The sequence below is a fragment of the Chinchilla lanigera genome, unplaced genomic scaffold, assembly GCF_000276665.1.
Source record: "Chinchilla lanigera isolate Chin_1 unplaced genomic scaffold, ChiLan1.0 scaffold00050, whole genome shotgun sequence".
NCBI classification, from domain to species: domain Eukaryota; kingdom Metazoa; phylum Chordata; class Mammalia; order Rodentia; family Chinchillidae; genus Chinchilla; species Chinchilla lanigera.
In genome coordinates this window covers 3,284,707-3,297,435 of record NW_004955451.1, presented here as the reverse complement: position 1 = coordinate 3,297,435, position 12,729 = coordinate 3,284,707, and the positions used below count along the sequence as shown (strand labels likewise).

Genomic DNA, 12,729 nt, shown 5'->3' with positions numbered 1-12,729 from the left:
AAAAAAAAAAAAAAATTAAAAAGAGTTCATTGACAAATATATCAAGTAAAATTTTAAAAGCAAGAGGGAGCTAAGCATGGTGGTACACACTTGTAATCCTGGCACTGAGGAGGCTGAGACAGGAAGGTCACCTGGTATTCAAGGCCAGCGTGGGCTATGTAGTGAGTTCAAGCATCCTGAATTGTATGGTAAGACCCTATCTCAAAAAAAAAAACATGTAACGTAGGAAAGAAAATAGAATTCCATTTAATATGTAAAGTATTTTAGGCAACGAGAGAATAGTTTTGGTAAAATTCAGAGCCGTAGACATTTGGTAGAGTGCATGAAGACCCTGGGTTCCCTTAGGACAACCCCCAAAATTTTAAATGCTTTGAAGACCTCATCAACGTTTATTTATATGACCTTAAAGTGAATTTAAAATAAAATATGAATGAGCTACTTCACCATTGTAAAATGTATTTAATTTGGTTCAAATACAGTGCTTCCCCTGAGTTATTTTCATAAAATTGAAAAGGGAAAAAAAAAAAACAAGAAAATGCTCCATTAAACTGCATATTCAGCTGTTTATTTCTTATAATGAAAATAGCTATGCAGATTTTGTTAAATTTCAATTAATTTTCATAACTGTTTGATATTTAATTGTAATGTTAATTCTGAGAATATTGTGAAAGACCTGGAGAAAATTACAGGAACTGAAAGTAGCATGGTCACTATGTGCTGGACACATACTGACGTTGATGAAATCCCTTCTTCCTAGCTGACTCTCGCTGTTTCACAAGTACAGAACTCCCCGTGTAGAGGGCACTTTGCTTGTCTCCCTTGTCATACCTGCCAGCTTCAAAACCATTTTCTAATGGTTGAGGAGATTTCTGCTTTACTTGCTTTGAGAGCTTAGCTCTTCACTCGAAGGAAGATGACCCAGACCCTAATGCTGTGACAGGTGGGGAGCACCAGGCATCTAAAAGAACCAGGACTGTACTTGCCTTTGTTCAATCCAGATTGCTCTTAAGATATCCTACCCCAAAGGGGGCAAATGATTCCTTATTATTCTCCTTTGTTAGTAGAGGTCCCTGTATAATCACTCCTGTTTTCCAGGTTAAATTAGTATGTATGAGCAGGGCATGGTGGCACACGCCTGTAATCCCAGCACTTGGGAGGCTGAGGCAGGAGGATCGTTGCGAGTTCGAGACCAGCCTGGGCTACAAAGTGAGCTCAAGGCCAGTCTGAACTCCATAGTGAGACCCTGTCTCAAAAAGAAAAAAAATAAATAAGTAAGTAAGTATGTATGTACATCTATCTCTGTAGCTGAAAATGCCATCTTTATGAAATGATGGCACTATCAGTCACTTGATTTAAATAAGATTTCGAGCTGGGCATGGTGGCAGGTGCCTGTAATCCTAGCATTTGGGAAACTGAAGCCATGAGTTTGAGGTCAGCCTGAGATATGTAGTGAGACCTTCTCTCAAAAAAAAAAAGTTGGTGTCATAAAGAAGAGTGGTCACCAGAGCCTGGGAAGGTGTGAGGGAGGGAGGGAGGTGCAGAGGAAGTTAGTTAGCAGTACAGGGCTGCATTTGGTGGGATGAGTAACTTCCACAGTTCAATAGCACAGAGGGGTAAACGGCTTACAGTGGGCGAGTATTCTAAGATGGCTAGTGGAAAAGGGTTTGAATTCTTACAAACTCAAAGAAATGATAAGTGATGTCATTTGCAGGAAAATGGATGGCACTCAAAACAGTCACGCTTAGCAAAGTCACTTCGGCTCAGAAAGTTAAAAGTCAGGTGTCTTCTCTTATATGAGAAACTTAAAATAGAAGTAGAAAAGTAAAGTAAAGGAGAGATGGTAGGAAACTAGAGGTAGACTCTTGCAGATGGTGAAAGGATAGGGGGAGGAGGATGAAGGAATTGAAAGTGAGGAGTTCCCCCCAAAGTAAACGTCACTTCTGTATTAGGAACATGCATTTCAGAAAGAAATCAATGGTAAACGCCTGGGGTGATCGATAGGCCAATAACCCTGATCCGGTCACCACACATTGTGTACTTGTATGGAAATGTCACAAACCCACCTAAATGCGGTTACTACATGTCAGTTAAAGATTAAAAATTTTGAAAATATGCTATAATAGAAAGCTATTTCCCCATGTATCTTACTTGGAAAATGTATTTATTGAAAATATGCTGCAGATGGAGCTCAGTGGTAGAGCACTTCCATAGCAAGCACCAAAACCCCGAGTTAAATCCCCACTGCCACAAAGAAAACTTTAATCTTGAGTTGGAAATCATAATTCAAAGCAGAAAATTGTTTTGAAAATTCAGTTGTTAAATACGAAATCTGATGCAGGTGAGGTGGCACACACCTGTCCTGATTAAAAAATGAAAAGGGCTGGGCATGTAGCATAGTGCAGGGGCAATGGGTTCAATCCCTAGTACCACGAAGAGTTTAAGACCTAATTTATTTCCTGAAACAGTAAACCTAATCCCCATTTGAAAACATTATGCTAGAGCTGGGTGTGGTGGTGCACACCTATAATCCCAGCACTCAAGAGGCTGAGACAGAAAGATCTCTGAGAGGTTGAGGCCATCCTGGGCTACATAGGGAGTTCAAGACCAGCCTGAACTACATAGCGATATCCTATTTCCAAAAAAAAAAACAGTTTGAATTTGAAAAAATTGCCATATATGTACGTATATGTATATCACCAACAAGTTGCTGGAAGAAGAAAATCATGGAAATAAACTGGCCAGCTCAGTGCATGTTCATCATGGAGAGAAGTGCTGTAGTGAAATAAAGCCATACTGGTTTCAGAATACTAAAAAGTTTTGTGCAGTGCAGTACTGTTTCGCTTTTTGGCTGCTGTTTGCTCAGTTCTTGCCACCTAACTTTTCCCCCCTCTGGCTCCCGATCCATAGAGGTGTCTTCCCTGCCTGCCTTGGTGTCTCCTGATCTCCCACCCCGCCATAAATTGGGGATGAAGTCTGGCACATTGCGGAAGGAAAAAGCGAAAGATGAGGGAGGCCAGCATTCCAACAGAACGAGTTAGTGACATCGAAAAAGAAAATAGGGGGGAAAAGAATGATTTAGTACGTTGTTAATTTGCAGTATTTTATTTAGCCCTAGAAAATCTAGAAAGAATCCTAAAAATACAGTGTTTTGGTTTATTCTTAAACGTGGTAAGACTTTAAAGACGTAAGAGTCTGTGAAAAATGTACTTGCACATTTCCCCGTGAATAACCTGCTCTGATGTTCTTCATCTTCCTCGTTCGGTGAATCGAGGCCGTCAGACTGTAAGCTGTTCAATAAACTATGAAGAACCATCTTTCTTTCTTCCATGTTGTTTTCATTAATGTTTTAAAATCCTCCTCTTTACAGGACTTTCCCTCACGAGCTAAACTGGCAGTTCAAAGACTCGTACAGAAGGTTGGATTTTTTGGAATCTTGGCCTGTGCTTCTGTAAGTGGATTGTATTAAAAATGAGAAATTTCAGTAAGTGATGGAGTTGCATTTTGATCAGTTTGTTTTTAAAGAGATACTGCTGATGGAACAAAAATGCTATCATTGGGTGGGTATAAACTTTGTGAATCAGTACTGGTCATTAAATGAGCTGCCCTCTGTTCAGCAGGTTCGGAAACTTGTTTACTGACTTAAGTGTTTCCTCACACAGTGATGACCTCAGACCTGGAAGACTTGATTCAGTAACAAGAGACAAAATCCATTCTTTCTCTGAAGAATTTAGAATTAAATATATTTAACCACATAATGATGACCTCATTCTTTCCACAAAGTTACAGATAGGAAGTCTTCTTCCAAAATTTCAAGTATTGGTTACAAAGAGGAATTCATGAGCTGGGCGTGGTGGTGTGCCCCTATAATCCCAGCACTCTTAAAGCTGAGGCAAGAAGATCGCAAGTTCGAATCTAGCCTGTGCAGTTCAACAAAAACCTGTTGTCCTAGTTAATTTTCTGGTAGGTGAGACAAAATCCCTGCCACCCGAGGTTAAAGGAGGAAAGGTGTATTTGGCTCCCAGTCGACGGTCTGCTGGCTCCAAGACAGGGTGGCTTGGTAGAAGGGGATCACAGAGGAAAACAGCTTGTGGCACCCACAAAAGAGCAAAGCAACAAGGGAAAACGAGACCAGCCTCTTCCTGTCCTTTACATTGTATCCGGTCTACCAGGATTAGGGTGTGCCAGTCCAGTCAGGGGGCTGATCCAGCAGCCACCCACCCTTGAATGCAGTGCTCTTAATCCCGGCATTGCACCCTGAATCAGTCACACACTATAGATTCAGCCGCCTCTGAAAAATCCCTGTGACCGCGTGAGGCTTTGGGGGACATCTAGGCATAAGCCATAATTCCTGTTTTAAAATTAAAAGCAAGAAGGGGCTGGGGATATAGCTCAGCAGCACAGCACCTGCCTGGCAAGCACAAGGTCATGAGTTCGATTCCCAGTACCAAAATAAAAAAATTAAAGACAAGATTCCCCACCCCCTACACTTGGGGATATAGCTCAGGGTGAAGGTTTTGGGTTCAATTTCCCAGTGCTGTAGGAAAAAAAAGAAGTAGAAGAAGAAAAAGGATGAATTCATATAAACTTGCCTGAGGATCTTAACTCCTGGCTTGGGAGTGGAAACACCTGTGCCAAAGTTAAGGGCCTCTTTGGCCACGGTGAACTAAAAAGCTGGGCTTTGTCTAAAACTTAATATCTTAATTGTCTTAAATCTCAGACTTGTGAAATTGACATTCCTTTTTTTTTTTTTTTTTGGTTTTGGTTTTTCTCCAGTACCGGGAACTGAACTCACGACCTTGCGCTTGCCAGGCAGGCGCTTTTGCCGCTGAGCTAAATCCCCAGCCCCTGACATTCCTTTGAAAGTTGGCATTTATCTTGATGAAGTAGCTGTTTTGCAGATGGAGCACTTTGATCACAGTTTCCTTTAGTAGCGTATATGGAGTTGTTGGTAGTTCAGTGGTGGATTTAACCAGAGTAACTAGGCATCTGGTTGATATAAGCTGTGATTTTAAATTCACAGTTATTTTCTCCTGACATATAGCTACTTTACCATATACTAGAACATGACCCAGGTGTAGGGGCATATACCTATTATCCCAGCACTGGGGAGGCTGAGGCAGGAGCATGGCTATAAGTTTGAAGTCAGCCTGAGTACATAGTGCAAGGCCAGGCTGAACTACACAGCAAGACCCTGTCTCAAAAAACGGAAGACAGAACGACAGCAACAAAACTAGAACATGAATAGAACATCTTTGAACTCTTTTCTACTTTGATAAAGCAAATGGTCAAAAGTTTGGGCATTTGATACCAAAATTTGTAATGTGCTGTTAGCATTATAGAGGTTGTAAAATATGCATATACCTAAATTACTATGTATATATTGCTCCTGACAATACTAGGAATTTTCATAATGTAACTTTGTAATGCATCTCTTCACAATATTGGTCATAACTATTTGAGCGAGTAATAGATCCACTGTAGAAAGCTATAGTGGAAAGAAAATGAGCTGGGTTCATAACCCTTATTGTACTTCTTGTTAGTTATGTGATCTTAGCCAAGTTACTCTATTTGAACGCCAGTTTCTTTTTCTTTTTTCTTGTGTTTCTGTTCTTTCCATCCTTTCTTTTTCCTTCCTTCCTCCCTCTCCCTCACGCCCTTCTTTTTCACACAGGGTTTCACTGTATAGTTCAGGCTGGCTATGAACTTGCGTAGCCCACACTGCCTTGAACTCAGGATCCTCCTGCTGCTATGCCCAACTCCTAATTTTTCTTTTTTCCTCTCTTTTTTCCTTTCTTTCTCTCAAGGTGCTAGGGATTAAATCTAGGACCTTAACAATAAACTGCATCCACAGCTCTTTGTGAAGTTTTGTTTTGAAAGCCAGACTGGTAGCGCACACCTATAATCCCAACATTCAAGAGTGTGAGGCAGGAGGATCCCTATGAGCTTGAGGCCAGCCTGGGCTACATAGCGTTCAGGCCTGATTGAACTACATAGCAAGATGTTGTCTCCGAAAATAAATAAAATACATTTATTTTTGTTTTGAGACAGAGTCTCAGTAAATTGCTAAGGCTTGAATTTGCAGTCCTCCTGCATCAGCCTCCTGAAGTGCTGAGATTATCAGTTTGTGCCCCCAAAGCTTGGTTCCAACTTCTATTTTTTTCCCAACTTGTAATTTTTAAAAATGGAGCAATATAACACTCATTGCAAAGGCTGATATGAAGATTTAAGGAAATATATGTGAAATAGTTAATGCACTGCCTCACACATAAATACTTGACTTTTTTATTGTAGTACTCTGGGAATAAGGAAATAAAAGCTGGACTAAGAAAACAGTTCAGTGCTAGGGCTGTCGCCTAGCATGTGGTTCAGTCTCTACCACTGAAAAAGAAAGAAAATGTTTATTTTCTCTCCTCAGGAATCCTGAAGTGTAGTGAGAGAGACTCTTGAAATGCAAGGATATATAAAAATACTACAAGCCCAGAAAAATGAGATTAAGCTAAGATCCTTTTGGATCGTGATGGTCTGCATTTAGGGGCCAGAGAACGAGGAGAGCCACATATGTTGTGTACTTTAAATTCATTTCTGTTTCAACATAAATTGGAGCTTAAGAACAGGGAGCCACATTGCTTGGTTCACATGTGCTCTGCTGCCAGTTACCTAGGGCAGATTGCTTCACCCACCTCACCACTTTCACCTGTAAAGTGGGTACCATGGTATCATACAGTATCATGGTGGTTCCTGACAGAAAGGCCCGGCAGGAGTACCACACAGGTGCGAGCACTCAGTAGGTAATAGCTCTTCTCACTCCTGAGGAAAACGCAAGGGTCTTTGGTTTCTGAAGCCAGAAGTAGTTCTTTAGCATTCTGCCTGTGTCCTAACCGCTAAAAATCCACTTCCTGTGTGTACTATGCTCTCCTTTCTATTTGATTATGTACAGCCATTATTTGACATGTGAAGATCAATTTGGCCCTCCAGGATTTTTTTCTAGGGCATCTTTAATACTAATACTGTATTTCTACATATTTGATTTAAGGTTAAAAGGAGTTTATTAATTATTGTTATTGTCATCATTTAAACTAAGATAAAACTCATAGTTGCTAGTTAAGGAGAAGTTTCAAACAACTGCATAGTTCTTTTTATGTTAATCTTTCTTTTGGTTTATTTAGTTAGCACTTGAAAAAAAAGAATAAATCACATGTATAGCTAAGAACAAATTCACTATGTTGTTCTTGAGAGGATACAGCATAGAATGAGATATCCAGCAGGTTAACAAATTCTAATTTTTATCTGTTTTGATTTTACATAACATATGTTGTGTACTTTAAATTCGTTTCTGTTTCAACATAAATTGGAGCTTAAGCATAAAAGAGGAAAGTAATAATTCATAGGGTTGTGAGGGTAACTTGAGAAAATATTAGACATAGCAGATGTAATGCTGTGCATACTTTAAGATGGTTGTAAGAGATGAAATTGCATAAAGCATTTAAATTTAGATGAGAAAAAATGAGTTATTGAATCCAAGTGTTACTAACAAAAGAATATTTGAATTCTGATTTAGTCATGGCATTGCTTTTGAAAGACCATATGTGACAAATACTTTTTAAACAACTAGGCTCTTCTTTCAGAGTTCAAAAATGAAATTACATAAATTAATTGGCTCATAAATGGTTCAGCCAACAGCCACCAGGGCAGAATACTTCTGTGGGAGAAAAAAGATGAAGTGCTTAAAAACAGCTTGTGGTTTCTTTGCATTTTTACATGAAATTCTCTTAGCATTCTTAAAATATGAGGATGTTTGGGAAGGGTGTTTACTGTGGATCCCTCCTCTGTCTGGGACTGAGTATTCAAAACATACTTAGGATCTGTATGCTGTCATATGTCCACACTTGATTTTCTTTCTAAAATATATCACATGGCCAGGCATGGTGGTGCACGTCTGTAATCTCAGCACTCGGGAGGCTAAAGCGAGTTTGAGGCCAGCCTGGGCTGCAAATTGAGCTCAAGCCCAGCCAGAACTGCATGGCGAGACCCTGTCTCAACAACAAAAAAATATATATATATATATAGATATATAGATACAGATATATATCTCACATTGTCCCACCACCTTGAGTTCTTTTAGAATAAAATACAAATAATGGGGTTTTTTAATGTAGAGAATAAAAACATATTTACCTATAAATGTATTAGGGGTGCTTGTGAGAGATGTGAACACTTCTAGATAATAATTCATATTTTAGGCTGTAGATTTTCAAACCCTAGTGACCCCTGAGATATCTCATACCTCACCATAGAAGATTGCCACCAAATGGTCAAGAATCCACCAAGTGCAATTAAATTCCTGCAGATCCGAGGACTTCATCCTCACGTGATGACAACGTGTATATAGGGCATTAGCCCTCAGTAATGCAAGCAGAAGGCCAGGTTGATTTGTTGGGAGTGCACTGAACAATAACCCAGGATGAATAAGACATGACTTAGAGACGCTTTGAAATACTTGGCAACCTTCTGAACAGTGTGGTCTGCTGACCTAGAGCCCCAATCCTTGTCTCTCAGTGTGAGCAGGGTAGTAAACTTACTCTTTGGAATGTATGTGAAAAATTGTTGTTTGGATTATACATGAAGTCTCTTTTTTTCTGTCTCTCTCTCAATAGATTCCAAATCCTCTGTTTGATCTTGCTGGAATAACATGTGGACATTTTCTTGTACCTTTTTGGACCTTCTTTGGTGCAACCTTGATTGGGAAAGCAATTATTAAGATGCACATCCAGGTAATTATACCCCCCTCAACTCATTGCCTACAGCTGATGAATACTTTGCAAGATGGTTCTGCTTCTTTAGCCGGGCATGGTGGCACATGCCTGTAATCCCAGCACTCCTGGGAGGCTGAGGCAGGAGGATCGTTGTGAGTTTGAGGCCAGCCTACGCTACAAAGTGAGTTGAAGTTAAGCCTGAACTGCATAGCGAGACCCTGTCTCCAAAAAAAAAAAGAAAAAGATGGTTCTGCTTCTTTGGGTTGGTAGCTCACTTAGATAATAAAATATGCAGGGGCTGGGGATCTAGCTCAGCAGTGCAGCACCTGCCTGGCAAGCACGAGGTCATGAGTTTGATTCCCAGTTCCAAAAAATGAAAATTAAAAAAAAATAAAGTATGGAAAGCATGTCATTTGGAAGTTACTGAATCCCCTTGTTTTCTCTCTTCCTTCCTTCTCCTCTTTCCCTTTTGTTCTCTTTTTTTCCCCCCGTGAAACTATTTTTCCAAGACTTTATCAAATAAAAGTAGTGTCTCTGTGTAGGAGAGTGCGCATCATTTAAATATGCACCGTCCAGAACATGTAGTTTCTGTACCAACCACAGCTTGCGAGAATGTAGCCTTTCACTACTTCTTATTTTCTCTCACCTACTCTACACAGCACTTCCCCTCTTGGCACCAGTGGTCGTTACCGAAAACCAGCCAGATATTCCTGTGAGAGAGAATGGGGAAGAAAGGGGTCGCTGGGGAAGCCAGGAAACGTGGGTTGTGGGCAGAGAAGTGAGAATCTACTCGCCTTCAAAGCCATTCTGAGCAAAAATTGAAGGACACACACATGTCCACACAAACGGGAGAGAAAAGAGCCCAAGAACTTAAATGAGAGGAAATGGACATGTGCTTCTAAAACTGTGATATGAATTCTTTCCTTCTAGGGCAAGTCTCACTAGAATAAAAGAAAAATTAGAGAATGTTATTAATCAGTGTAGCTTACAACAAAGAAGATATTTACCAAAAGAAGGGCAAGAACAGTGATTCCATGATGCCCTTACAATTAAAAATACGTCTCTCAGCTGGGAGTGATAGCGCACGTGTGTAATCCCAGCACTCAGGAGGCTGAGGCAGGAGGATCACCATGAATTTGAGGCCAGCCTGGGCTACCTAGTGAGTCCCTGTCTCAAAAACTGAACAAAACAAAACAAAAATACAGCTTTCTAGCTAGGGGTATAGCTCAGTATCTGCTTAGTATGTGTGAGGTCCAGTGTCCCCTAGAAAAAAAAACTATGTCCAGAAATTTTTCTCAATACCTCTCTGCCTCTGATTTTTAGAAGAATGAGGCAGAAAAACTTCAGCCGCTTCTGCCTTTCCAGTTTCTAATCTTAGATTTTGGCACTTAGGAAGAGTTTATTGAGTCTATCTTCTCTTGCCATCATAACCACTCAGAATTTCAAGAATATGTTTTTCCTCCTTCAAGGACTATAGTAACATAACCTTCTCACTTCTATTTTGTTCAGTGAACACAACATTTTTAATAATGCCATGCTGCTTACTTGCTTAAAATTTAAAATGCCTTTTTTTTTTTTTTTGTCTTCTTGAGACAGGGTCTCGCTATGCAGTTCAGGTTGGTTTTAAACAAACTTTATAGCCCAGGCTGGCCTCGAACTTGCAACGATCCTCCTGCCTCAGCCTCCCAAAGTGCTGGGATAATAGATATGCACCACCATACCCGACTCAGAATTTTTAAATAATAAAATACTAGGTTGAATAAGAAATTATTTTGTGATGTAACTGAAGATGATTTTTTCTTTTTAGTTCTTTCTAGGGGAAGAGGAATGTTATCATTTAGCTTTTTGGAGTCTTTAATCACTAATGACAGATTACTTCAGTTTTTTTATAATAATTTTATAATATTCTATAAATTTTCCTCTACCCCCAATTTGTACTTTTGCCATGTAGTAAATTCTATAATTTGTTGTAAAATTATGCAGTAAGTGCTATCTGTAGTGGCAGACATGCAGATTATCAGACCATTCATTCCAAATGCTTCAAAACCACTACAGTGTTTTAGCTGGATGTTGTGGCACATACCTATAATCTCAGCACTCTAGGAGGCTGAGGCAGGAGGATTACAAGTTTGAGCCCAACCTGGGCAACTAATTTAAGAATTTAGCAAGTCCCTGTCTCAGAATTTTAAAAAGCTGGTACCACTAATATTTTTGAAAACATTCTAAGTAGGTTTTTAAAGTTAATTTTTTTCATGCTTATCAGTGCTTACCAGCCAGGCATGGTGGCACATACTTGTAATCCCAGCATTTGGGAGGCTGAGGCAGGAGGATTGTTGAGTTCAAGACCCACCTGGGCTGCAAAGTGAGTTCAAGGCCAGCCTGAACTGCATAGTGAAACCCTGAAATGCTTGTGGTTGACTGAGGTCTTCTGATGCCTAAAATTCCATCTGGTGTATAGTGAGCAGTCACTGCACTTTTAATAACTGATCTGCCTAAGCTTCTTTCCATCGAAGGGCCCTTTTTTTTTCCTTTCGTTACTAGGGCTTGGACCCAAGGCCTCACACCTGTAAGCAGGTGCTCTGCCACTGAGCTACATCTCCAGCCCTTTTTATTTTGAGACAGGGTCTCACTGAGATTCACAGGCTGAACTCAAACTTGGGCTACTCCTGCCGGGGCTTCCCCGAAGCTGGCATCACAGGCGCGCACCAGCACGCCCCCTTTGAGGGGCCCCTCGTTAACAGATGACTCCATGAAACTGTGCGGTGACTGGGACACTGGCTCACGGTGCGTGTTAGTAAATGACAGCAGGGAGGGCTCGCGGCGCTCGGGCCAGTGACAGCGCCCTTGGTTCTTTTGCTTAGTCAGCGTTTCTGTCTCCAGATACCTGGCCTTGGCCACAGACTCTCCCCACGTTTTTTTCAGACCCCCTCTTACTGATGTTTTCCTTGCTGAATTCTCCGATCCTCCCCTTGTCAGCTTCATGGTATTCATACGCCGTTTGTGTAATGTTCATTCTACCCTGCCTGCTCTCCTAGGGTCTGGATGGGTGCATACAAAGGACACTTGTTGTTTACTGTCTTTCCTTCCCCTCCAGTTACATGGGCTGAAGTAATCATTTAACGAACAACAGAACACTAAAGTGTTTACCACAGATTTGGAGATTATCTAGAAATACTCACATTTAGTCAGAATTATTCTCCATTTTTGAAAGCTAAAGTTAAATACCACCTTTTGAATCCTTAATTAATTGTATAATTAATGTGACTTTTTCTGAACTTCTATAACCCTTTTTTTTTTTTTTTTTTGGTCTTTTTAAGACAGGGTCTCGATATGCAGTTCAGGCTGGCCTTGAGCTCACTTTGTAGCCCAGACTGGCCTCGAACTCGCAACAATCTTCCTGCCTCAGCCTCCCAAGTGCTGGGATTACAGGCATGTGCCACCACACCCGGCTATTACACAATATTGTTGGGCCTTTGATTTGGTTTGGTTTTGTCGTGTTTACCCCTACTGGCATTTACAGCTTTATATTTATGTGAATATATTACCTGTAGTAAGTACTTTATGTTAGTGTTTGTTGAGTTGAGCTGAGAACATTTGTTACATGTTATCAGTAAAGGTATTTTTTCTTGTTTTAGATATCCATGACTTTAATGAGTAGAGTACCTCCTTGACACCAGGCTACATACAAAACCTTAAGCCTCTAGAGACCTCCCATGAAAGCATGAAAGATAGTCTTTGCAAGAGCCCCTAGATTAGATGCAACCCAGACCCCTCTTACTGGAGTGATAATGAGTTCTGTGATAGGGGCTGTGTGGCAGCGCAGGATTCCCGGACACACAGCAGCGAATGGCCTCGGTTCCCTCCCCGTCTAGGGTTTCATGACTCATATTTTCCCTCAGACAGAGTCCCGTGTCCTAGGGAGCCCACCGCTGTGCTGAAGGAAAAGCACCTTGCAGAACATGAGGGTGCAGCCATT

General features: G+C 40.7%; 1 protein-coding gene across 1 annotated transcript in view; it reads left to right on the top strand.

Moving 5' to 3' along the window:
* Vmp1 (vacuole membrane protein 1) overlaps positions 1-12,729 on the top strand; it is a 105,502-nt gene that overhangs the window by 73,175 nt on the left and 19,598 nt on the right. The window contains exons 8-9 of the mRNA XM_005393982.2: positions 3,368-3,448; positions 8,655-8,771. Coding sequence (XP_005394039.1) covers positions 3,368-3,448; positions 8,655-8,771 — 198 coding nt within the window. The remainder of the gene's footprint in view (positions 1-3,367; positions 3,449-8,654; positions 8,772-12,729) is intronic.